Raw genomic sequence first — 26215 nt, 5'->3', positions numbered from 1 at the left:
GCTCAAGCCAACACCTAAGAAACAATTGCATAGTATTCCCAAACTACAATGACATAACTCGATCTTTAATATTCTTATGTTCAGAATAATACATGATAAAATATAAATATTTCGGATAAAGTACTGTTAGAGTTTCGTTTGAGTCCTCATCTGTCTGGAGTGGGTGGTTCCAACGAAACCGCAGCATCACGTCACGTGACTTGAGCGCAACAAACTTTCCAACCTCAGAAGCGTCACTCGCAAGAGTTGGAGCGACAACGATCAGTCAATCCTCTAATGCTAATTAGAGTGAAACTGCAAGTAAATTCCACGTCAAAATAGTTTGAAAGCGTCCAGACAACCATGGAGTCCCAACTACTTTGGAGTAAAACCATGTTGTTTTGGTGCTGTTGGCTTGTGCTGTCCTCAAGTGGAGGTGAGTTGATGGCTTTGTGACTGAGCGGGCGTGTGGCAGCTTGCGGACACTTTGCCCTTTGTCACAGCAACTTTTTTTTTCCCCCAACGTAAAATATCTATGTGGGTCTCTTTAGTGATTAGAATATGCGCGTGAGGATGTAACGTCAAAAAGGAATCAATAAACTTGGTCAGATGCGTGACGTAATTTCAGCGCTCCGTTTTATTGCGCACAAGTTTATTGTTGTTCATGTTAAACATGTTTTAATACTTTGAATTACCCAGTGACTTATTTATGAAAGCGCCCCCCCCCCCTAAAAAAAAAAAAAAAATCTTGTCAAGGTGACAGATAAGCAAATTCCATGTAAAAGTAAATAAGAGATTACACCAATCATGTACGTATATGGAATTTTGGCCGTTCTGTAAAACACAAGATGCGTTGAGAATATTTTATGTAAAGATGTGTTGGATTACAGCATTTTTGTGAATTAAGTCTCACCTTAAATTGCGTAATGACGCTCTTAGCATGGCGCATCCTAAAATTAACGCAAATGTCATTGCACAGTGCATTGTAATACTCTTTATGTTGACTGAAAAAAAAAAAGTCATTATGTTGGCCTAATTCCTAAAATGATATGTGTGTCTTTGTCAAGGTGGACTTTGTCATTTGCAAGTTAAGGCAGCTGACTGTTATAGAGAGATGAGACAGCTGTTGCCTTCAGGCGCTGGGTGCCGACACCTCACTGACCATTTTGAGCCTTAAGCATTATGCCATTAACATACTATTTGGCATATTATTTAAATGACATGATTTAGATATGAGAAGATAGTCATTACTACTGACTGTTAAACTGTTGAGGCTAATTTAGAAAATGTCTCCAAGGTTGCCCTCCTCTTGTTATGTCTTACTTGTCAGGAGGTTTTCCTTCCTTTAAGCCCAAACAGCTGTTTATGCTACTGTCAGTAATGGCCTTTTCCGCAAACCATGGGCTGAGCCAAACAATAATCAGTGTCTCCAAGTCAAGATAAACACTTTGCTGTCTGTGCAGCACTGTGACAGTCGAGATGAGCTCCGCACAGGATGTGGCCGAGCAATCTCGTAGACCCCCCCCTTCCCCTCCTGTTTAGCACAGCGCATGTAATGTATTGATCCTAAATAAGTCAATATTAGGGGGTAGTGATTGAAAATGGTTTCCTGGGTCAGTCTCATCAACAGGATGTGGCCTCAGGGAGTTTTTCTCCTCTGTAAGACAGGATGTCAGTTTTGTGAGTTGTTGTTTTTAGGGTGTCATATTTGTTAATGGGAGTAAACAGGCCTCAACGGGTTTTGCACTGGTTATTTTCCTTGGTATCAAGGACATAACACTGACCACCATTGACAGAACCTTGACTGCTTCAATGACAACAACAATGTTATGCGCAGTAAACCTCACACAGCAAACAGAAGATGAAACTATTTTAAGAGTCGCGTGCAACAATTTATTGATTAATCAGCAACTAATCGATCATCAAATTCATTTTTTTTTTATCTCAAAACTCTCCAAATACTCAGAATTTCAGCCGCTCAACAAAAGTATATGTTCACAGATTTTTGTAGCGCTTCTGATTTTCTCTTTGTTTAATGGTAATAAGACATTTGCAAACATCTACTCTGCATCTACTTTCATTTCGGAAAACCAGTCGAAACATTTGCCTATTTCAAGGCTCAAAATAGTTGTTCCTCCTTTTTATCTGCTATTTAACTGTTCAAAGTGAGATAAAACTTGACAATGTAAACGTGTATGTGTAGGAAGCAGCCACCACATATTTCAAAATGGTTGCTACAGATGAAGCGATGTTGTAAAATGCTTACCAAGTGGTGGTTAGAGGAAGCAAAAAACATACACTTGTCTTGTGACAAATCCTTCAAGCCAAGTTAATTGCACCTTCATCCCCAGATACTAATAACTGACCTACCACCTACATTTTGAGCCACAAAAACACTTTCTTTTGCTTTATCTTTGTCAAGTTTATTTATGTAGCCCTTAATCCCAAAAATGTCGCTTTGTTTTTGCTTCTACTAGAGGCTTCATCTAAAACCGTGTGTTGAAGGGATATTCGGGAGTCCTCCTGCTGGTTTCGTTAACTCCTAATAGTCTCTAATGCATTTGCATTTGTAGGAGGTGTGAAAAGGGGTGTGTTCTTGGGGAGCCACTTGAGCAAACACAGGTAGTGAATTCACATGAGTCAAATGATACCAGCTCTACCAGTTGGTCACTCGTCTTTTGCAGAAACTAAAATAAAAACAAATCCTTAATAACGTTGGAAGGCTTCGTGAAAATAAATAAAAGTACATACCGAGGATTTCTTGTCAAACAAGAGCTGTCAGAGGCAATGTGTTTTAAACAGGTGCCATACAGGCATATGACAAAAGGAGGACTGTTTTTGCACCCTAAGGGGCTATCAGTGTCCTGAGACCAGGTCAACTAAGATTATGACCACAGATAAGTGGTCGATGTGAGTTTAAACAAAAAAGGTCTAACTCCATTTTGAGAAATACTTGAGAAAACACCACACCTACAATATAACATCCCTTACTACAATGTAGTGTGGTCAAATCGAGTTAACTGTGGTGATGATGATGATTCCAAAGTGTTTTCCTTCCAGTTCCAGTTATCGCAAACAGTCACAGTATGTACATATGTAAGAAAATAATTTTCAGGAAAGAAAGCACGGAAGAGTCGCCAAAAGGCAGCCAAAGAGGAAGTCAGGGTGGGTGTGAATGTGAAACAAGAGTGGACAAGGGCTTCCCCCTCTTATTGTCCCTCCACAGTGGCAGGAACAGCCATGGGGGCAAGATTCACTTTAATCAACCCTCCGTGGTCTTCCTATTGCCTCCAGCGCACAATGGACGATGCAGAGTTCACGACATTTGAATATACCTCATGCAAATGCACAGCTTAACAAAACAGTGCTTTGGAGTCTTGCAGAGTTAAAACCAATGGAAGACCCAATTCAAAACAAATAACACTTGTACACTTCCTCATTTTTGTTCTCGTACACCAACAAATCCTTCTTGCAATTGGATAGCAGTGAGAAAGATTGTTTTGAAATATGCTGAAACTGCTTTTTAATTTAGACAATTTCTCCAGTCCAGTGGCTACACCAATGTCCACAAATGGCAGCATATGGAAAACACCTACAGCATCACCTTGGATTGAGTGTGGGTTTGCATACAACCTATTCCCAAAGAAAACCCTGCAGCTGTATTTTTGTCTTATTTGTTCATGGCTAGAAGCCAGGCGGGAAGGAGCGGTGAAGTAGAGAGTCTTATTTGAATGGCAGGACAAGCGAGAAAGGATGTCCACTCCTCAAATACTGACACGCCCGTTTCTAAAATATCCATAGCAATCCTTCAAGAGCGCAAACCAAGTATGCAAAGTTACTGCTGTCCACAGATTTTTGTAGCGCTCCTGATTTTCTCTTTGTTTAATGGTAATAAGACATTTGCAAACATCTACTCTGCATCTACTTTCATTTTGGAAAACCAGTTGAAACATTTGCCTATTTCAAGGCTCAAAATAGTTGTTCCTCCTTTTTATCTGCTATTTAACTGTTCAAAGTGAGATAAAACTTGACAATGTAAAATGTGTACAGTAATCCCTCGTTTATCGCGGATAATTGGTTCCTAAAACTACCCGCGATAAGTGAAATCCGCAAAGTACGGTCACTAACAAGAAGTACTGGGCAGGCTAACGAGTTAGCGGAAATATATACTAATTCACAATCGTGCTAACACGCATAAACGGACTTCTACAGGAATGTAAAGGAACATTTGGAGCAATACTACATTGTCCTAAAAGTTAGACAAGTTTCCTCAATTTAGAAGTTTTATTTTGACTTTTAAATGTTTTTTTAATTTGGAAAAAAAAAATCCGCAATGTAGTGAGGCCGCGATAAACGAAACGCGAATTAGCGAGGGATCACTGCACACATTGACGTTGGCTTCTGAAGCACCACTGTTCATTGACAGATGCTGAAAGGCTGTTTTTGTTTGGGGATGTTGCATCTGTGTATATATGTGTAGAAATACCCAAAATATTTTGACAAATGTACACCTGGTAAAGTGTTTTATTTTGTGAAAAAAAAGTGTTGTTTAAGACAGCAAGGTGATGGAGTAGTTGGCACGTGTGTCTCACAGTTGACAGATTTTAGGTTTGAATCTCATCTAAGGTTTTCATGAGATCCGGTGCAAAGAAGAATTACCGTATGCGTGTGTTTTTTTCTTGTTTCCGGAATGCACACGCAAGACAATCTCGGTATGCTTTTTCACCACAGTGATTGTTTACCACACTGCCGTCGTCAGCGGTGGTTGCAGGGGAGACCAGAATTCGATCCCGCCCAAGCTTCATTTCAGTCAAAAATAACCCTCCGTTTAGAAAACAAAAATACGCCTAAACCACACACACAGCACCGGTTAGAAGACTTACGAGTAGATAAAATAGAGTCAAACTACTTCTCTTCACTATAACCACATACGACACATTCCACACTGAACACAACTGGCAGTAAAGAAACGCTTGCTTTGGATAACACAACTCAGTTTTGTCTCGTCAACACCGCCAGAGGTCAACCGCTAGCACTGCCAGATGTAAAACACAAGTTCTGTAAGAACCTCACAAGGGAAAGACCAACTCATTCTTGTGCATTCCCCTAATACCATACTCATGCCTCGCGTGTGAGGACAAAATAAATAGCAGTCAGCGTCTGCTCCAGCTATGTCTTCAAACCACAGCCTGTGTATAGATGACTGTTACTTTTGGGTTAAACCCAAACTTCGGATTACCGGAGATTTTGAGCCACGTGTGTCACCGTGTAATTACATGCAGATTGTCAGTCAACTTAATATTTCTATTTTTACCATTCTGCAGCCTTGCCAGTAATTACAGAATAGTTTTGGGAAAATTACTGCCACCTCTGTGACATTGAGTGGTAATTCAATTGGCATTAAGGTTAGCCGCTTCGTTCCTTTTAAAGCTCGTCACCGTCATACATTTTCCTGCCATGCATGTACAGTGACTAAGCAAAACTCGAATGCCTTACAAGATGGTTATATTCTTATTTGACATTTGGATCAAGATGTCGAACGAAGCCCAGCGTGATTTCCAAACCGATCAGATTTTAGATTTCTTTGTTGTGTATGTAAATATTTTGAGGACCTGGTAACTTGAATCCCCCAGATGTTTTGTATATTCATTTAAAGTGCTCCAAACACTTAAGAAGAGGAAGCAGGCTGTTCAGACCAAATAGTCACAAAAACCAGGAAGTTTGTAATGCACTGAAATAGGAGAAAGGATGTTGTTGTGGTTTGTTGAAGTGTAATGCCCAAGGGACTGATAGTTGGTATTGTGTTTGCATGGTACCAATGTTGTAGCAATAACTGATGGTACAGACCCTTCCATTGCTTTTTTAAAATGTTTGTTTAAAGGTTTTGCTGTATTTCATGGGTCATCAAACTAATTTTTTTCACGGGTGGCATTGTAGTCATAGCTTCTTTCGGAGGGCCATTATGACTGTCAACCCAAATAAATTTATGAGAACCTCATATTATAAACAGTAAAAGTTACGAAACAAACTGACAAATAAGTTGTCTTCAAATCAGATGAGTGAAAACTGGTCAAATATGAAAAAAAAATACTATTAAACGTGAAGACAATTTGCAATTCTAGTAATGACACATGAATTTGATGCAAAATTTGTCTTCGGGGGCCGCATAAAATGATGTGGCGGGCCGTATCTGGCCCCCGAGCCTTGAGTTTGATACCTGTGCTGTATTTTATGTCATGCGAAAACCCTCCAGGTCGAGTTGAACTGTTAATTTCATTCCAACAGGAACCATACTTGGAACTTAATTATACCCATTTTTGCATAGAAATAAGAAGAAAAGTTTTTGTGGTTTGTAATATATAAATGTATTTTATTTTTTCCTTTCTTATAGTTACTGGGAAGACGTCCCATGCCCCTTCCTCACTGAGCATTTCTACACCTCACCTTTTCTGGACCTGTCCGGAAGGGGCAACTTTCGCACCCGACTGCGCTCAGACAGGCGCCCCCTTGGCCCCCTCTGACGTCTTAAAACACGTCTGGCTTTTCACGCCACATAGCGACCAACACTGCTCGGGACGGTTAGGCCCACGTCACATGACGTATGGTCGTCCACATGGAAACCACAGCTTGCCACCAGGGTTCAAATTTGGATATACGAAGAACAACCTCTGGATGGCTCTGCAGAATGTGACCATGGTTGACCAGGGTCGGTACTGCTGCATGGTCCTGGACTTTCAGCAAGACCATAAACATCCAAACCTTGTGCAGAGTTCCCACAGTCATGTTATACTCCATGTGACACCACGTAAGTAAGACCAGGCAAAGTAGAAACATTATGAATGGAAGTTTTGCAAGGAATTCAACTGGATGTCACTATTTTATACACAATCTAAAAGCACTGTTCGTTAAAAAAACCCATAGTGCAACATAAATCAAACTAAAATGTGTTAAATATGACAACTACAAGTAACGCACACATAAATCACAAAGATTAATTTCCTTATAATTTCAATAATTAAAGGCATTGCACCACACAATGCATTCCGGGGACTTAAACGTTTATTTATTCATTTATTTTTAAACAATGTATTTGCATTCGTCCCTCGCTAATAGCGGGTGAAAGGGACCATGTTGGCCCACGAATAGCAAAAATCAGAATATAATTGATCCTTATTGAAATGCAATGGGATACATATTTTTTGAATCAATAGTCCGATCAATCTGTAATTTTTATTTGTTTTTGCCAAATACGAACACCTAAAAAAACATATCTGGCCCTATTAATTCATAAACTACAGTATCCTCACTACCCAATGCATAGCCCGACCTAAAATGATATACTAGTTTTTATTCGGGGAAAAAAACCCCTCACAATTTGGAATTTTTTTCCCACAACATACAGCAAAGTACCTTTGAATGAATATTTCTTGTTATGATTAACTGATCCTAAAATATAATTCATTTGAAAACCATATCATCCCTTTATAGGAAGAAATGGATCTCAAGAATGTACCGTCATAGATTCCGCATTACCTGGAGGTTTGTCATCACATTTAAGCCCATTGCATAGCGTCTTAATTATCCTGTTTATGTTGTATTTACTCTAACTGACATCCTCGCTCCTCCATCTTCAGGGGCTGTGCCAGTGGCCCTGGCCATCGCGGCCTGCATCTTGGGTTTGCTTTCGCTGCCCGTTATTCTGCTTCTCGTCTACAGGCAGAGACAGAACAACCGTTCCAACAGACGTATGTATTTCCCATATACTATTTCATTACGTCTGTCCGCCTGCACAAAATAATGTGATTCAGTGAAAGACCTGTATCAAAAGAAATGATTTTCAAATCTATTGTTAAGTTTTTAAGGACAAGTGGTGTTAAATTAGCAACACACATGTTGTACATGCGGTGTACAACAACATTACAGGACGTGCACTTAACATTTTACTTGTGAAAGAATTGAAAAGTAGCTCCAACTCCAGCCCAAATGAGGCTGAGTGAATAACAAACAGTTTCACATCAAACGTGAATTGCCCTCAATATTTCCCTCGCTTTGCTTTGTCTGAAAACACATTTCCTGTTTGAGAGTTGAATCAACTGTACACAGAGGGAAACCTGTTCACACACTATATACATGCTGCCATTCTGCTTTGTTTGGCTTTACTTACAATAACCTATTTCCTATTTCCTCTGTCCCAGGTGCACAAGAACTGGTGAGGATGGACAGGTATGTTTTCCCACATTCTGCTAGGCAGCTGTTCTTACAGGACGTGTTCTGTAACACATCTGGTCTTTTAAATACCTTCCACATGGAGTTTTTTAAATACCCAAATCACTGCTTCGTCTGTAGATTATTTTGTAGTACAATAAAGAAGCACAGTTTAATATCAAGAAGACTTCTGAGCAGATAAACATATGTTGGCAATGTCTTGACCATGACACACATTGTGTCCTCCTGTTAACTGTGTGTCTGTTTTTCTTGTTTGTCTTCAGTGAAGCTCAGGGCCATGAGAACCCAGTGTTTCTTAGGGAGTCACCACGAGCGAAGACCCGGACTGTTGCTCAAATTATGACAAGGCAGTCCTCGGGGACAGGCCACCATCTGTTATCTGAACCAGGAACCCCCATGACTCCTTCTTCACATGGGGATGTTTTCTTCCCACTGGAAGGTAAGACATTTATATTTAGACTATATATATCCTAGATTTTACTACAGTCAAAAGTTTAGGTTTGAAAAAAAAAACTTGAGTCTCCAATGCTGTTGGTTTGAAGGCCTAGAGAGACAAAAATGCAACTGCTTGATCGAGATAGACAAGGAAACTGTTCTGAACTGCAGAACAGATGTTTTCTGTCATCTCTCATTAATACTAAAACTAGCGCTGTACTGCGGAATCTTCGTGACTGTCCTGTAAATGTCAATAGTCAAATGATTGTATTTCTTATATACTCTTGGAAGTAACTCTTGCAGAAATACACAACTAGTGTTTCAAAATTAAAATGAAAAATGACTCTGACGCAAAAGAAGTGTAACCGTGGTCTGGGTGTTGCAATGTTCCACATTTGCTGGAAGTGTTGTGTAAAATCGCGTGTTCAAATCGGATGGCTTGCGACAGATGTAACTAAGAAGTCCAATCATTCTTCCCTCACATAGCTGAGTACTCTGGTCTTTCCCTTTTTAAAAATTATTTCACAACTCAGCAGTCTTATCATCTATATCTTTTTCTTTTGTTGATGACATATTAACAAAAGTAAATTCCTGGAACTTTTGTCAATTTTCTCTGCCAGTATTTATTTATTTATTTATTTAAAAACGTTTATTTCGAACATTAAAAAAAATACAGGAAAAAAATGAAAATACAGAAAAATGATAACTCCATAGTACAATAGAACATAAAAGAAAGAAAAAAAAATTGTATTATAATTTTCCTTTATCGTAAATTTTATTTACTTATGTAATGCAAATTTCACAACCCAATTTAATGTCATAGTTTTTGTATCGTATGAATAAAAGTCACACTTCAGGTTTCTTCTTCATCTTTTTCGGCCTGCTGACCTTAAACTGAGAGGAACCTACCAAGCTGGTTCCTCTTACTGTAAGCATGTCGCAACTCAGACTTTTAAACTTTTTTTCAGGCATTTTAAAGGGCTTTTAAATAAATATATTTAACAAAGTATTGAGCAGTAGTCCGTAGAATACACCCAAAAAATAGTACTATTATTTTTGTTGTTCCACGAATAGTGTTCTCAATTTAGCACAGACATGACAGATGCATTTGTAGTGCTTGTGATGGCATTTTAACAACTCTAATTTGAAATTAAAATCCACACAAAGCCTGTGAAGATAACCTGTTAGCATGCGTCTGCTCTTATCGGCCTGCCTTTTTTTTTTCTCTATTACAGACACCATCCCTGAGTCTCCAGACAACCTCCTGCTTTAAAGAGGGGAGGAAAGAGCTTTGCAACTTTTTCGTTTTCTTCAGTGTGTCCCCAGAGCAACGTTTCCCTCGGTCTGTCTCACAATTGCTGGGACTGTCGTCTACGCACTGTTTGGTCTGTATGAGGTAACGGACAGACTGCATCTTGATTTCCAACACTGCTTGCTGCACTTGCAAAAGCTGGAGGACATAGATAAGCCGTGATTCGGAAATTCTTGCGCTGCGGCTAGGTCAAGGGTACGTGTGCGGGCATCGAACTGACTACTGCTGTGGCAGGGTTCTACTGTTTGAGACTGTGGAGTGTTGAGGGCTTTGTGAAAGGGTTCTGTCAGAAGGATAACAAAATGTACAAAACAATTTTTTTTTTTTTTAACTTGCCAATTTAGTCCATGCAGGACATGAACAGTTTTCAGCAGGGAATTTGTAGTACTGGCAGTTGCTGAGGAAGGTGATTGAGAATGAAGAGTTGGTGAGAACTGATCCCACACCAGATGCATGACAGTTTTTTTTTTTAACTGCTACACCACAATGCATGTCTAGATATCGCAGGCTTTTAATTTTTTTTTTCCCAGATGGAAAAAAATCACAGCGTGATTTCTATAATGAAAGACTTAAAAATAATATTTAATTATTGTTTCATGCAAAGATCATGTTGAAAGATTACGCTCAGGAAGAGTATTTCTTAACTGGGATACCAGCCGGCCCTAGTAAATCTGCTGTATTTATCTAATGAGTAATAACAAAACTTGCATTCACCATGGGGAGTTTAGTTTTTGTTTCCTTTGCTCCTGATCAGGTGAGTCAACCTGAAGTGAAAAAAACATGGATGTCCTAAAGCGCTGCATGCTTCCTCACAGGTCTCACTTTCATTTCAGTCAACTTTGAGTTCTGCTCTAAAAATCTATATTCCTCCCAAGTCAGAATAGTCAGCAATTTGCAGTGGATAATAAATCCACATTGTGATATATCCACATTCATTTCAGCACATCCAGACCTCAGTGTTCTATTTTTATTAAAATCATGTATATAACTAGGCCAGATTCCTTATTAAAAACAATGTAACACATTTAATCACTGCTGTGTTTGTACAGTTTGTCTTTGGTGATGGATTTTATTTTTGCTTTTTATGTTGGAATTTGAGCTTTGAGTTGTTTGAGAATAGCTTGACTGTGTGGTTAAACGACAGCGGAGAGGTAATGTACCTATTGGGGGTCGTGAGAAAGAGTTGGTTTCTCATTTTTAGTGGTCAGTGGCTATTTTGCTGCAAGTTTCTTAAAACAGGGTATTGTGTATATACTGTATTGTATGTGTGTACTTTATTTTCTTTTAAATGTATGTGGCCCAAGAAGATTTTTATGCAAATTTGCCTTAGTGTGAGTGAAAACCTATTGTTCTGTATATTGTCCTCAAATTATACAGATTGAAGCTTAACTAATAATAATAATAAAAATGGAGCAGTACCACCTTTACGTTGTCTTTTTAATTTACATTGTAAAAAACGGCTACAGATGTTCATCAATGTGGTGGAGCCCCAGACCTTACTGTTTGACACATTTGTTCACTGATGGAATCCACTGCATACGATGTAACAAGGTCAGACATCACATAACAGAAAAACAAAACAGTCTGCACGCAATATTACACACAATTTTGAGCTTGGACAAGCAACATTTTTTTTCCCCTTTTTGAGAACAGTGCTTGTGGCTTTTTTTGCAAGGGTGTTTCCTGTGTTGTCAACTTCTCATTTGAGTCTACTATGAGGTGTATGTGATCTAAATCAAACGTGTATTTCATGCTGCATCTGTTGCTCTTGTCAGTACAGGGAATTGTGATTGTAAAACCAGAATTAGTCAAAAGAGATGGTGTAATATAATGAGACTTAAGGAGAGATGATTCTAATGGACACATTGTCACATTATCACAATGCTTTCAAAGCAAGGCTCATAAAGGCTTGCAAACAAGATATGCCAGCAATTGTCAATTTAATGTCCTGATAATCAATTGTCTTCATTTTTTTTACCCAGACCCAGTCGTATTTTTCAAATGAGAAAATATTACAAGAGTGCAAACATGAAGTTCAACGGGCTTGGAAAAACACACTTGAATTGAATTAATTTTGTCATCAAACATGAATTGATGTCTGTCGCTCTATATTGTAATTAAAGATGACAGAAAAGCACATCACCCAATTTCAGCATGAGTGACAAAATGATGGTTTTGCTAGAATCGCGTCTAAATAGATGCTGGTGTCTGATGTTTAGTTTTTTTTTTTTTGTGTTCCATTTTTTGGGGGCGGGCTTGCAATAACCCCAAATATCTTGTTGATTTAATTCTATACTTGTGTGACAGTGCAAGAACCAAATGATGACAATTTGCAAAAATTTATGCAAATAGGCAGCTAACAAAAGTGTGCTTGGTTGTTTAATTTCACACCTGATGGGTGGGCAGGCACTACTGGGACCCAGCTATTTCTATTGAAGCAATAAAAAATAAATTTCCATTATATATAAGTGGTAAAGGTTTTATAATGATTTGAATTTGGCCTCTAAAAGAAATTATTGAAATTATAATCGATCACACGGGGATTTTTGTTTTGCAAGTCAACAAAATCAAAGTTCTGCATTGCAGGGAAACTTCAAGGTGCCACTTCCTTTGTGTGTGTTCATTATCCTTACCGACAGAGGAGGCGTGCCATCGTCCTCCACAGTCACAATGAGTCTGTACTCCTGCTGACGCTCTCGATCAGGAGGGGCGGGCCGTGTCACCATTTCTCCTGTCATGCGGTCCATGCGGAAGGTCAGGTCTTGGTTTCCGGCCGTGATGTAATAAAACAGCATGGCGTTAGGACCTGTGTCCCAGTCTGTAGCCATCACACGCAGGACTGATGTCCCTCCACCGACATTCTACATTTGACACCATAAAAATCAAACTTTCCAATTGCTGCTGACAAAAACTCAAATAAAGCATTTGTGACTTCAAAAGTGCTTCCACCTCGTTTATGCTGACATTGTAGCCCCTTGGACTCTCAACAATAGGTGCATTGTCATTGACATCTAGAATATTGATGGTGAGGGAGTGGTCTGTGTGTCGTGGAGGTGACCCATTGTCTGCAGCGCGCACCTGCAACATTATACACACATGCATCGGAATCTGAGCCACCATTCATATGGACACACCAATCATGCTCGACTGTCAACTTTGGTGATTTGGTGAAAAAAGTACAATACCGTATTTTCCGCACTATAAGGCGCACCGGATTATAAGGCACACCTTCAATGAATGGCCCATTTTAAAACCTTGTCCATATATAAGGCGCACCGGATTATAAGGCACACCTTCACTGAATGGCCCGTTTTAAAACTTTGTCCATATATAAGATATATATATTTGGGCCGTGGGCCGGACTTTGGACACACCTGCTGTAGTGGCTCAATATTGGTCCATACATAAGGCGCACCTAATTATAAGGCGCACTGTCGGCTTTTGAGAAAATTGGAGGTTTTAGGTGCACCTTATAGTGCGGAAAATACGGTACTTTGAATCATTTCCCTATGAAAATAATGTCTTTAATAAGGAAAATAGCACTCAATATTATTCAAGGCCATTCATTTCTGACCTTGAGCAGGTAGCGATCCACAGATTCTCTGTCCAGTGGAGCATTGACGAAGACCTCTCCATAAGTGTGGTTCACCGTCTTGATCTTAAACACATCTTCCATATTGCCCGCGACTAAAGTAAAGTTGACCTATGACGGCATGAGAGGTAATAAAGGGAGAGATAAATAGAAGGGACGAGAAAGAGAGATGACTGAAAATGCCCATCAGCTCATCTTATTTGCTATGAAACAGATGGCAATCAATCAAACCGGAAGGGATTACAGTTTCTTTCTCTATCTTACTAGTCCATTCAGTCCTGTATCTCGATCTCTTCCCAGAACTACTGCCACTTTCTTTCCCATGGCGGTGTTTTCCAGAATGTCCACTGAAGTATCAGATGTGATGTCGAATTCTGGACTGTTGTCATTCTCATCAAGTATGGTGATCGTCACCTGTTGAGAGAGCAAGTCAGATGCCGTGTTGAAATGATACTCGTTGAGATGGGTAAAAATGCACAGATGCTACGGATGACTACAAACATCTTACCTTCTGTTGTTCCAATAAGAGATGCAAATAATACAAAACATATTGTTATTAAGTTTTCCATAGCAGTAAATAACATGGGTTAATTTCACCATTTACAATATGGGTAAAAGCATTAGGCCTTAACACCTCTGTCAATCAAGTGGAGATCAATCCAGAAACAAATGTGCATACCACAGTCGAATCTTTTTTTGGTCCTCCATCATCAGCAACAACAGTCAGGGTGTACGTGTCCTCCTTCTCTCTGTCGAGCAGTCCTGTAACTGTGATCCGGCCCTGAAACATCACGATGTAATGTAGCTCACCCTTCACCCAGAACCATTTTTTTTTTTCTCACCGTGACGCTGTCTATCTTGAAGAGGGCGAGGGCTGCGGGTGAAGTATCTGGATCGAATCTATAAGTCAGCTGGTTCAAGTTGTCAGCAGACTGGGCTTGTACCTGGACCACCTCCGTCCCCGTGGCAATATTCTCGCGTAGGGACGCCTCATAACCGGCTGAGAAGAAAGCCACCGCCTCATCCAGTTCATTGAGTAAAGTGACATAAACCGTGCAGAAGCCCTGGTGGAACGGTGGAGCCTGGTCAGTCGCTGAGATGTTCATCAGATATGTGGTCTTGGTTTCATAGTCCAGGTAGTCCACAGTGGTGACCAGGCCGGTGCTGACGTCCACTTCAAACTTGTGATCCGAGCCGGACACAAGGGCATAAGCGACTGCTCCACCATCGCCTGACCAGAAAGAAAAGGTGTGGTTGGGGTGGTAATACATAAATCAATGAATAAAGTATACCCTCAAGTAAAGTTTTACAGGGCTGGAACTTCCCAGAAATGTCCCTAAATTCCTACCTCATTTAACCTGCATAGAGCTGAGCTTTATAATTTATTGAATTTTTGTTTTTGCGAACCATTGAGTGTCAAAAGGAATCTAAAGACCAGAAGGTACAAAATAATTTTTCCGTATTTTCCCCACTATTAGGTGCACCGGATTATAAGGCGCACCTTCAATGAATGGCCCATTTTAAAACTTTGTCCATATATAAGGCACACTGGATTATAAGGCGCACCTTCAATAAATGGCCCATTTTAAAACTTTGTCCATATACAAGTCCATATATTTGGACACGCCTGCCGTAGTGGCTCAATATTGCTCCATATATAAGGCACACCGGATTATAAGGCGCACTGTCGGTTTTTGAGAAAATCTGAGGTTTTTAGGTGCGCCTTACAGTGCGGAAAATACGGTACTTATGTTGAAACTGAATTTAGAATAACAGACTCGAAATATTTAGTAAGAGCAAGTGAATGCAAACAAGAAAGATGAGTATTTAGCAACAAGCCTTGTGTTATAATGCTATTGACGCCAACCTCACTCAATGTAGTGGCTCAAGGGTAAATGAACACAATCGAAGTACATTACAAAAGGGGAAGTAAAAAAAGTGATGCAGTTCCAAATGTCAAATACAATTTTAAATGTTTTTCATTTGATCTTTCAAAGTAAATATGATTTTAAAAAAACTATTCAGAATCATCAAAATAAAAAGCAAAATAAAAAAAAAAGTGGAGAGGAGGCAATTCAACACCTTACAGGAATATTTTTCTTTTTTCACCAGCAGTACAAAACTAATAAAATCAAGTCATAAAACCAATAAGCTGCAGTTCCTTCACTCACTTCCTACTGAACTCACCCGTGTCAGGATCCGTGGCACGAACCACTATCACTGACGTACCAACGCCAGCAGTCTCCCGAAGGCCAAGACGGTTGTATTGCTGCTGGGTAAACACTGGCACTTCATCGTTGCTATCGTCCACATACACTATTACCTGTATGAGTTCGGACAAACAAAAAGTGCATATTTACATTCACAAATATTCATGTCATACATATCTAAAATAAAATAAAGTTTTCTCTTCTGTCATAGTTAAGATCGAAGGCAAATCCCAGATGTCCCACACAATTTTATTCAAAATGCGACTGTTCTGGTTTTAAGAAACACAAAAGTAAAAGAAAGGAAATTTCATGCCACACTATCTCTATAATGCTGGATCGAAGCACAAGAATCCATTTGACACTATCTGTCAGCTCACCCTCACAGAGCTCCTCATGCTTCCCTCGTCACTGTTGTAGGCTTCCACTTCTAATAGATGAGAGCTGCTTGTCTCTCTGTCCAAAGCACGAAGGCCTCTGGTCAGCAGACCTGTTTGTTTGTCAATGCTGAACAGGTTGAGACTGTTACCTGTATTAAAGCACACATGCAGCATGCACACACTTAAAAAAATACTATTGTCTCACAGAATAAATACCCCCCCACCCCCAAAAAAAAGTAATTCTACGTGTCACTTTCACCTAATTGAAATACACATATGATAGGGATGTGAAAATTGAGGTTTGGTGTTGCCTTTTCACAATATTCGTCAACAGCTAAAACATCACATTTTGTATAATAGGTTGTAATTTTTTGTTATGCTTAGTTTTTTATTTTTTAAAGTCAGTTCATTTTGATTCATTTTTAAAGCATGTTTGTGAGTTTTAATTGTTTTCTTTTTCTCAAATGCTTCATTTTCATTTAGATTTACTCAATTTAGTTTTAGCTTTTTTAAAATATTCGCAGTATTTGTTGAGTGCAAGTTAGAAAACAACAACAGGTCTCTATGTATTGTGTGTAAAAGTAAACTAAACTGGCTATAATTAATTTTAGTTAGTTTTTGACTTTTGAGATTTAAAATTTTTATTTTTTTTCTCTGGTTAGGAATCACTGCATGATAATGGAAAATGCATGGAAGAAACAAAGTTCATTCATACCAGTGACAATCCTGTAGAGTACAAGGCCATTCTCCCCTTGGTCGGCATCCGTAGCTTGTACCTGATTGACAATAAAAACTTAGAGCGAAATCCAAGTACCGTAATTTTCGGACTATAAGTCGCGTTTTTTTCATAGTTTGGGTGGGGGGGCGACTTATACTCAGGAGCGACTTATATACATATATATGTTTTTTTTCATTTTATGGCTGGTGCGACTTATACTCCGGTGCGACTTATAGTCCGAAAATTACGGTATATAAATACACTTCTCTTCAAATGTATAAATGCATGTCTGTGGCAATCAAATAAAATTGTTCGTAAAATCAAATAAAATGTCTTATGACTTGGTTGATGGGTTGGCAAATAGATGTATGGATGAAGGCGAGAATTTGGACAAAGGTTATCATATGGACGCGTAAATAAAGTTAACATTGATAAAGAAAACAGCATCTGTCTGAAGTTTTTGCTCATCCAACCATTGCCGCAATCGTTTGGGAAACAATTGACATCTTCCTTTTGAGTCGAACCACTTGGTAACCAGCGTCCTGTTGCCACCACAACACAACACCCCAACGCAGCTCGGCATCGAGAAAGCATCTCTCTGTGTCGCAGGCAGACGTCCAGAACCAGCGAGAAGCCGAGCACAGACAGCTTGGCTCCGTGGAGCGTACGCTGATAAAAAGTGGCGTACGCTTGAATGGACCATGTCATGAGACTGACTTTTGAATCTAGAGCTCTGCTGGCACTGGATGAGGCCGACTTCATGGCTCAGCGTGCTCCTCTGTGGATGTGTCAAAGCCTGCAGCAGTGCTCACAAACCGCATTTTAAATTGCATTACGACGCACACCCGCGCATATTTCTTCACGTATGCATGTGTGGGCACACACACATACAAACACCATCTTGCTCTCTCCCTCCCTCCCTCTCTCGCTGTCCCCCTTTGCGCTCTCTACTAGCACAGTGAAGAGGGGCCCAACTTGAGTCTCATTAGCTTTATAAAAAGATGTGGAGAAAGGGGAGGGGTGGAAAAGAGAAAAAAAGAGTCTGGGGGGTCAGACTGGTGGGTGATGAATAGGGTATTACACAGTGGACCGCACCACTTAAGCCATAAAAAGGGGTGCATCAACTTTGTGAGTATACTGAAGAGCCAGATGTTGGAAGGGTAAAGGACGTGTTGCATGTGAGCAAACAGTGGTTGACCACCAAGTCTCAGTGTGGCTCAGCTGGAGGAAGGGGACTCGCTTTGCTGGGAAGGAAACAAAAATGAGACATTGTTGCACCCCATTCCTTCACTGCTCCCCTCCTCGTCTTCCCCACTATTTCCCCTCTTGTCTCTGGGAAAGGAACAGTTTTTAGAGGGGGAAAAACAAGTGTGGAGCCAAGGAACAGGTCTGACCTCTGTTACAGGAACTGTAAAGTGGGGCTGTGAGTAGCATGTATTTTAAAATATGTTTTGTTTGAATATACTCAATCTAATGAATAGAGTGTGTATTATTAAGTTAAAAATCAAATGTTGCATTTTTATATACATGTAAAGTATATTTAGGAGACAGTGATGTATAGATGGATGGATGGATGGATGGATGGATGGATGGATGGATGGATGGATGGGTGGATGGGTGGTTAGGTAGATAGGTAGGTAGATAGATAGATAGATAGATAGATAGATAGATAGATAGATAGATAGATAGATAGATAGATAGATAGATAGATAGATAGATAGATAGATAGATAGATAGATAGATAGATAGATAGATAGATAGATAGATAGATAGATAGATAGATAGATAGATAGATAGATAGATAGATAGATAGATAGATAGATAGATAGATAGATAGATAGATAGATAGATAGATAGATAGATAGATAGATAGATAGATAGATAGATAGATAGATAGATAGATAGACAGATAGATAGATGTATCTAAAAGTATCAATTGTCTAGAAGGTGAAACTATAACAATAAAAATCTGTAGGAGTTGCAGTGATTGACAAAAACTTTGATGCAATGCATGCCAAAAACTTTGTAGTAAACAGTAGTTGTGTGTGCATATAAAAAGTAAAGTATGCGTTTAAGTCACAGACTAATGAAGGGAGTCTTCAACAAGCCTCTTGCTCCACTGGCCTATCTCACAGCTTTGCTGGCATTTAGTCTTGAAAATAATTTCACATCTCAGTGTGTTTCCGTTAAACCGATAAGCTACGCTTTGTCTCCATTGCATTAAGGACGATGACATTTACAAATGTTACAACGCTGAAGATGGGGGCGCGGCGAAAGAAAGGGGGATAATTGGAGACCTGTGTAGAAGAGGTGGTCGACTTGCATTTTACAAGGGCCTTTTTAATAAAACCAATTTGTTTTGCATTGAAGACCTCCTGTCAGGCAATGGCTGTTTTTTTAACCTTGATTTAATAGCCACATAATTGCTGCAAATGCCAAACACTTGGCAAATCTGCATATCTATGCAAGCTTTAATCTTTTATTTGTGCATGTGTGTGCATATGAAGGAAAACCCTTGAGTGCATGATCCCAATCCAATCAAAACACGCTCCTAAATAAACCAACTCAGCTTGGTTCACTGTAGTTGGTGAAGCAAAACATTGCATATCAAAGAGAGCTGACACTTCAAATATTCGGACACATTTTAACACCGTAGTTGAAAATCTTACTGTGTTCTTTTTAACCAGGTCAACTGCAACATGAACACCAGTCATCTGGGAACAAACTTTAGCCTTGCCTCCAACAGGGAAAACACGGTGTTCAATATGTCAACCAGCACTATCACCCCCACCATCTCCTCGCATTCTGTTGATAACCATGACCCAGAATTCACTATGATGGTGGTGCTGGGTTTATCGCTGCTGCTGGCAGGGTTGGCCATCTTCTTGGCAGTGTGCCGACGCTTTAGAGAAGACGGGGAATGTGAAGCGGGCTGTGGCTCAGGAGAGACTCTGAAACATGAAAGGACCCAGTCTAGCGAACCGCAACTCAAAGTGTGGAAGAGGCTGGGCTCCTATCGACGCTCCTACAATATGTCCTTCAGAAGACCCCCTCATCGAAGGCCACATGAGCACGGGAACACACGTGCTTCCCATTCTCCAGGCACACGGACAGCGCAGACGGGGGTCAACACGGAGCTGCACCTTACTACGCCTTGTCTGTATGACTACGTCACTGAGATCTAGCAAGACCACGAGCCAAGGACTGAGTGAAGGACAGACACTGCTAGTCATTAATACCAAACATGAAAGTTTTGAATTTGAAATCTTTGAACGTCTTAGAAATTTCAGAAAGTGGAAATACTTCGGAGAGCATTTTTCCTGCACATTCAGTTGTTTCGTAATGAGTGAAATGAGCGCAAGTCAATCTGAACAATCTGCTTTTCCAACTTAATTACCGTATTTTCCGGACTATAAGGCGCACCTTCAATGAATGGCCCATTTTAAAGCTTTGTCCTTACATAAGGCGCACCGGACTATAAGGCGCACTAATGCATCCAAATCAAATCATTCTCCATTTCATCTTTTTTATTTCAATTCCAGACGCAACAAATTACTTTATAATCACAAAGTAATGATCCATAGTCTTTTTGATTCATGATTTATAGTCTTCAGCGGGCCACTTATGATTGATTTTATGACACAATGCTTCGGGCCAGTTTAAATTTAGGAATTTGGTCCATATATAAAGCGGACCGGACTATAAGGCGCACTGTCGGCTTTTGAGGTTTTTAGGTTCGCCTTATAGTCCGGAAAATACGGTAGGTCAAAAATATTCCTGATTCCACTCGAAATTTACATTAAGCAACACTGAAATCTCAAATGCAACTTAAACCCAGCATTGGTTTTCTTTGGTGTTACTACGTTGGACAATAAAGTAATTTTTCCTTAGCCTGACTATGGAAGTTTGTTCAAATGTTTTCACCTGGAGGATGCTAGCCCCCTTGGCCACAGTCTCCAGGATGCTGGTCTCATAGCTGTTTTGGAGGAAAATGGGTCTGTTGTCATTAACATCTTGAACTTCAACAAACACAGTGGCTGTGCCTGTCCTTCTGCTGCCCGCTGGACCATTGTCTGTGAGCACAAACAGAACCATTTACCGAAAGACTCGACAATTGATATAGTAACATCACTGTACACATTACGCACAAACACACCTATAGCTTCTACGATCATTGTGTATGCTGCCTGGGTTTCTCTGTCCAGGCCAACCACTGTCCGAACAATACCATCTCTGAAGCCCACGCTGAATTTACCATCCTGATTACCACCTGCAAACACAAACATTCAAATTCTCTCCTTTACAATCAACAGCTAGGAACGAAAATCACATCATACTCCACCTGCACTCACGACAGTTTCCGTAACAACGAAATTAGCTGCCATACTGATGCATAGAACTTAAAAACCTCCTCCAGCGTGACTTCTAACCTGTGATGAAGTAGCTAAGCTCAGCATTGAGGCCAGCGTCGTTGTCCGAGCAGCTGAGGCGTGCAACAACGTGGTCTCTTGGGACACTCTCCTTCAGAGACACATTGTATACACGAGGGTTGAAGGTGGGTGTCTCATCATTTACATCTAGGACTGACACATACACAGAAATGAGTAGTTGTGATATTACCGGGCCAATTAAGGCAACAGAGTTCATTTTTAATATGTCAGTTTGACTGTGGACATTTGGTCAGTCCTCGTAATGCCACGTTTTAGAATGATCAGGCGCCACCAGCAGATGGTAGCATCTCTCTCGGTGGAATCCAAAGAAATGAGATTAAGAGGCGAACCCCCTAAAGACTGTGAGAATTTACTCATCAAATGCTTCAACAGTTTCATTTGCGGGATAATATCAGGAGAGTTTAGAAAATCAAGTGCAATTCTCATTATCAGACACATTTAGATACTCACCAGTGACAGTGAGAGTTGAAGTTGAAGTGCGAGGGAATTTTCCTGCATCATATGCTATAATCCTCAAATGGTATTGTGCAATCTGCTCGCGATCAAGCATTGCAGATGAGGTGAGAATGCCAGTGGAAGTGTTCAGGTAAAAGTCCAAGCGAGGCATACCCATCTGCAACGCCATGGTAATCAAACCGTTCTTATCCTGATCTGGGTCCTCCACCTGAATCTAAAAGAGGAAAGGTGGGACGGCCACAAACTATTTAGAAGCTTTCATATGGTCAAATACATATATAATCAAACATTGCCATTACACATAAAAGAGCTGACACAGTAATTGAGCGGCTTCCCCTTTTGAAGTAACTGTGAAGGTGGGTTAAGTAAATTCTCTTGCCACTCCCAAAACGTTTATGCCCAAATATAGTACCTTAAACACAGATGAACCAATAGGGAGACCCTCTGGTACTTCAGCCACAAATGGGAGGTTGACAAAGGCTGGGTCATTGTCATTGAGATCAAGCAGGTTGACAAATACTGTTGCGCTTGCTGATGCTCGCAGGGGAGGTTGACCACCTACAGAGGGCGCCAGAGAAACATAAAGAAACAACCCATGGTCAAGGGAATTTATCGTGCACAATAAAACGTTTCATGGTCAACATAAAACTTAAGGACTGAGGCTTGAAAATAGACACTAATCACCCAGAATTGAAAGCACATCTACTCGGTGGTATAAAGTCACTGACGCTTGCTTTACAGATGAGTCAAACAAACTAACACCACTCACGGTCAACAACAGAGATGATGATGTTTCTCATGAGCATCGTGACCCTAGGGTCGGAGCTTTCCCTGTCCAGGGTTACCCCGCTGGTGCGGATTTTCCCAGTGTTGCTGTTTATGGTGTAGAATGGGTTTTCTGTGCTGATACTGTACACCACAGTCCCATTCTGACCATTGTCAGGGTCCAGCGCCAGTACCTGGACAGAAGGAAACAAATATGCTTCATTCATTGGCATCTTTAACAACAGCTTATTCCACAGGTTTGATGGTGTGTCTTAATAAAATGTGCTTAACAAGCCAGAGTTAATAGGGAAGATGACAGAAACTGACAGATGACAGGAGAGGAGGACTGATAAGTGCACTGCATTCCCCACCTCACCTTCAGAGTAACGCACACATACACACACACATACTGAAGCACTCGGTAATAAGAAAAATGATGACGTCTCTTTCGGTGAGCTCAGTGATGAATGCCTTGGAAGGGGAGCCCGGCTAAAACATTTGCTGGATTTTAAAGAGCTGATCAATTATTCAATGCCCTGACTAAAAATGCTGGAAAATGGTTAATTGGTCATTAGAGGAACAAAGGTTTTTCAGGTATTTAATTATTAAGGCAACATGGTAAGCGGGCAAATTGGAGGCCTATTGATAAGCAACTGCAAAAAAATGAAGGTGCTGTAAGAAGCGAGCAAGTGTGCTTTTGGGGGTCAGTTGAAGTAATTATTTCTGGCCTGACCCTAGAGCTCACTGAAAGATGTTCAACACAGTGATGTGTGTTGTTGATATTTGAGGAAGCTTACATTCTGTGGAAATGATTTGCTTCCCTTTTTTCACTTTGAATGAAAATACTTTTAATATTTAGGAGACATATCATAGAAAAAACACTTTTTTAGCTTTAAAATACATTTTATTGCACACTTGGAGTCTCCAGGATTGTAGAAAAAAATAATCTAATCCCTCCAGGTGCTGCAAAGATACTTTTACAATATGTTTGGGGACATATTTTTATACTCCGTTCAATTTTCTCCATTTTCTATTACGTATTTTTATCTATTACATCACAGTCTTTGAGGCGGCACTACCAAACAAGGTAATGGGTGTGGCCAAACGGTTTCCCAAATCTGCCATCTTTATTAGACCCAAGGATGCCAAAATGGAGAGATCAAAATAGACATATAGATGCAAATTAATAGCCTGTATAGGTCTATTCTCCTTTGGTGCAAAATAAGATAATATTCCGGCAAAGTGTAAAATATTTATTTCATAATTTTTTTTTGAGTCCATGTATCCCTTTAAATTTCAATTTTTAAGAGCCATATTTACAATTAAAATGCAAATAATTAAAAAAAAAAAAACACCATTACTGGTTATATCGATTTAAAATGTCTCTAAATATAAATATGTATCATTGGGAATGGTGGTTTATTTTTTATGTAATTGATTGCGTGTCTCAAATACAGAATTCCACTTTGTAGGTCTACAGTAGTTTTGCAACCTAAAAAAAAAGTGTAAACATGGATAAAGGATCATAACCTGTATATGCAACTCCTAAACAACCACCTTGTTAGACTAAATTTTAGCAAAACTAGACTGTATGAAAAAAGAAAAAGAAAGAAAACAATCTTGTTAGTTATGTTAACCTTTTGGAGGGAACAAACAGCACCCTATTAAGGTTACAAACTGTTTGGTTTACTTAAAAAGTATATTTTTAAGGCTGTATTTTACAGCCCTAAAATACAAGGATGAACATTTTATTAAATCAATATTTGTGTCTTTCCTCACCATTTCACCATTGGTGTCTGTGCAAGACGGGCTCTAGTTTGCCTGCCTGACATCTGAATAATTTGCCGAGTGTATGACTGCAGGCTACATTTTAATTAGCAATCGGACTCCCTTAATTACACTCAGCGACGCCTCTTTAATTAATGAATGATCAGGGCTTAATTTCCAACAGCACGGAGCCAAAGACACCAGCAGGACAATGAGAGAGTTTAGTAGCAATATTCAAGCATTTACTTTGTGATGACCTACACAGTGACTGCAATTTGTCTATGTAGTCTAGTGGGCACGACTATGTGTAATATACGGACTGACTGTGCATTCAGATTAAAAGAAAACACCCTCGGTTCAAATCCCTACCTGTGTCACATAAAAGACAAATACCGTTTTTTTTCCATGTATAATGCGCCCCCATGTATAATACGCACCCTAAAAATGGCATGTCGATGCTGGAAAAAAGCCTGTACCCATGTATAATACGCACCCAAATTTGGACTCCTACTTAAGTCCGTGAACGTAAAATTATTTCAGAAAAAAGATCATCTTTGGGAACAACCGGATGTTATTCTGCCGGTCAGTATCACTGCGCATGCGCTAGCATACTCAATAGCGAAGAAATGTTTCGGATTTGTGTAGGGTACATTGTGACAGCAAACGGGCAGGTGATCTAGCAAGCGTCTGATACGAGAGCATTGTGTTCGTATGGAGCGTGTTTGAAGTGAACAGCAGAGAAGAAAGCGCATCTGTAATGGCGGCCTCCGTATGATATCCGGATTAAAAAAAAAAAAAAAAATCTTTTTTTTGTACCCATGTATAATGCGCACCCCAGATTTTAGGACAATAAATTAGTTAAATTTTGCGCATTATACATGGAAAAAAACGGTATGGTACTATGATAATTATGTCAGTGTAAAATGGATTTTGCATTCGGCTAAATGACAACCAAAAAAATTCAATATTACAGAAATATTAAAAACATAATATTTTCAGTGTATTAACTATTAGAGTATATGTAATCTATAATCTAGTAGCCAGTGTTGTCAAATTGGATGTGGCAGACTCACAGAGATGACGTCTGTGTTGATTGGGCTCATCTCCACCACATTGGCATGGTATGGCTCATCTTTCCATTGGGGGGCATTGTCATTAATGTCCAAGATGGTGATGTTGACCTATGCAAGTGGGAGACAGTAATGTGGGGGGAAATGAACTCAATCCAAATCAAGGTCATGACCAAGATGAAAATGTATTTGAGTTGTTATGACACTTATTCCAATGTATTTTTCCCACATATAACACCCCATAATAATGCGCAGTGATTTTTATTTCAAATTCTGCATTTATTTTTCTACATACAAACAACTGCAAAATCAGATTGTCACGAAGCTTACAATTGAGACTAGGTGCATCCGATTTCCACCAGGACACCTCCGGTAGCTGCCTTCTTGTCTGAAGTGATTGATCAGGTAAGAAGGGTCTTAATCAGGAGGGTTACCAAGAACCTGATGGTCTCACTTGAGTTTACCCAAAGCCACCAGAAGGACTCTCAGACGACTGAGAGACCGAATTCCCCGATGAGACAAAGCTTTCCCTCGTGAATCTCAGATATCATGTCAAGATGAACCCAGACACTACTCATCACCTGGCCAATATCATCCCTACAGTGACGCATGATTGTGTTAGCATCATGCTATGCCCTTGTTTTTCAGTAGTGGAAGTGGGAAACTAGCCAGGTTTGAGGGAAAAAAGAATTCAGCAACGTACAGAGACATCCTGGACAAAAAACTACTCTAGAGCTCAATTGACCTCAAACAGTTCATCTTTCGGCAACCCGAAGCAAACAGCCAAAATATTAAAGGGGTGACTTCAGGGAAAACTGTGGTTCTTTTATTTTGACATACAAAGTTAGATAACTAAA

General features: G+C 39.8%; 3 protein-coding genes across 4 annotated transcripts in view; 2 read left to right on the top strand and 1 right to left on the bottom strand.

The window, feature by feature from the left end:
• The window catches only part of cdh23 (cadherin-related 23), a 113803-nt gene that overhangs the window by 15019 nt on the left and 72569 nt on the right, over window positions 1–26215 (bottom strand). The window contains exons 20-36 of the mRNA XM_061284542.1: window positions 25362–25469; window positions 22526–22715; window positions 22169–22314; window positions 21751–21970; window positions 21280–21432; window positions 21006–21119; window positions 20774–20922; window positions 16847–16907; window positions 16132–16280; window positions 15732–15867; window positions 14387–14775; window positions 14224–14325; window positions 14053–14055; window positions 13809–13958; window positions 13527–13655; window positions 12902–13030; window positions 12586–12813 (exon numbers count right to left, since the gene is read on the bottom strand). Of these exons, the coding sequence (XP_061140526.1) occupies window positions 12586–12813; window positions 12902–13030; window positions 13527–13655; window positions 13809–13958; window positions 14053–14055; window positions 14224–14325; window positions 14387–14775; window positions 15732–15867; window positions 16132–16280; window positions 16847–16907; window positions 20774–20922; window positions 21006–21119; window positions 21280–21432; window positions 21751–21970; window positions 22169–22314; window positions 22526–22715; window positions 25362–25469 (2556 nt within the window). The remainder of the gene's footprint in view (window positions 1–12585; window positions 12814–12901; window positions 13031–13526; window positions 13656–13808; window positions 13959–14052; window positions 14056–14223; window positions 14326–14386; window positions 14776–15731; window positions 15868–16131; window positions 16281–16846; window positions 16908–20773; window positions 20923–21005; window positions 21120–21279; window positions 21433–21750; window positions 21971–22168; window positions 22315–22525; window positions 22716–25361; window positions 25470–26215) is intronic.
• Window positions 205–26215, top strand: part of vsir (V-set immunoregulatory receptor) — a 292760-nt gene continuing 266749 nt past the window's right edge. The window contains exons 1-7 of one of the 2 annotated variants that reach the window (XM_061284566.1): window positions 205–415; window positions 6371–6784; window positions 7468–7518; window positions 7614–7724; window positions 8175–8202; window positions 8469–8644; window positions 9876–11379. In XM_061284566.1, coding sequence (XP_061140550.1) covers window positions 343–415; window positions 6371–6784; window positions 7468–7518; window positions 7614–7724; window positions 8175–8202; window positions 8469–8644; window positions 9876–9913 — 891 coding nt within the window. In that variant the 5' untranslated portion in view covers window positions 205–342 and the 3' untranslated portion in view covers window positions 9914–11379. Of the gene's footprint in view, window positions 416–6370; window positions 6785–7467; window positions 7519–7613; window positions 7725–8174; window positions 8203–8468; window positions 8645–9875; window positions 11380–26215 lie in introns of those variants that run through there. The other variant, XM_061284565.1, reaches the window with a different exon arrangement.
• LOC133158594 (uncharacterized protein C10orf105-like) lies at window positions 18204–20669 on the top strand. Its single transcript, XM_061285882.1, has 2 exons — window positions 18204–18272; window positions 19537–20669. Exon 2 carries the CDS (start codon window positions 19549–19551, stop codon window positions 20032–20034), a length of 486 nt encoding a protein of 161 aa, XP_061141866.1. The 5' UTR covers window positions 18204–18272; window positions 19537–19548; the 3' UTR covers window positions 20035–20669.

The sequence above is a fragment of the Syngnathus typhle genome, linkage group LG8 (assembly GCF_033458585.1).
Source record: "Syngnathus typhle isolate RoL2023-S1 ecotype Sweden linkage group LG8, RoL_Styp_1.0, whole genome shotgun sequence".
Classification (NCBI taxonomy): Eukaryota; Metazoa; Chordata; class Actinopteri; order Syngnathiformes; family Syngnathidae; genus Syngnathus; species Syngnathus typhle.
This window is presented reverse-complemented; position numbering and strand designations above follow the sequence as displayed.

Bases quoted from the DNA above. Each gene is read 5' to 3' on its own strand.
- LOC133158594 (XM_061285882.1), top strand. From the start codon at position 19,549: ATGAACACCAGTCATCTGGGAACAAACTTTAGCCTTGCCTCCAACAGG.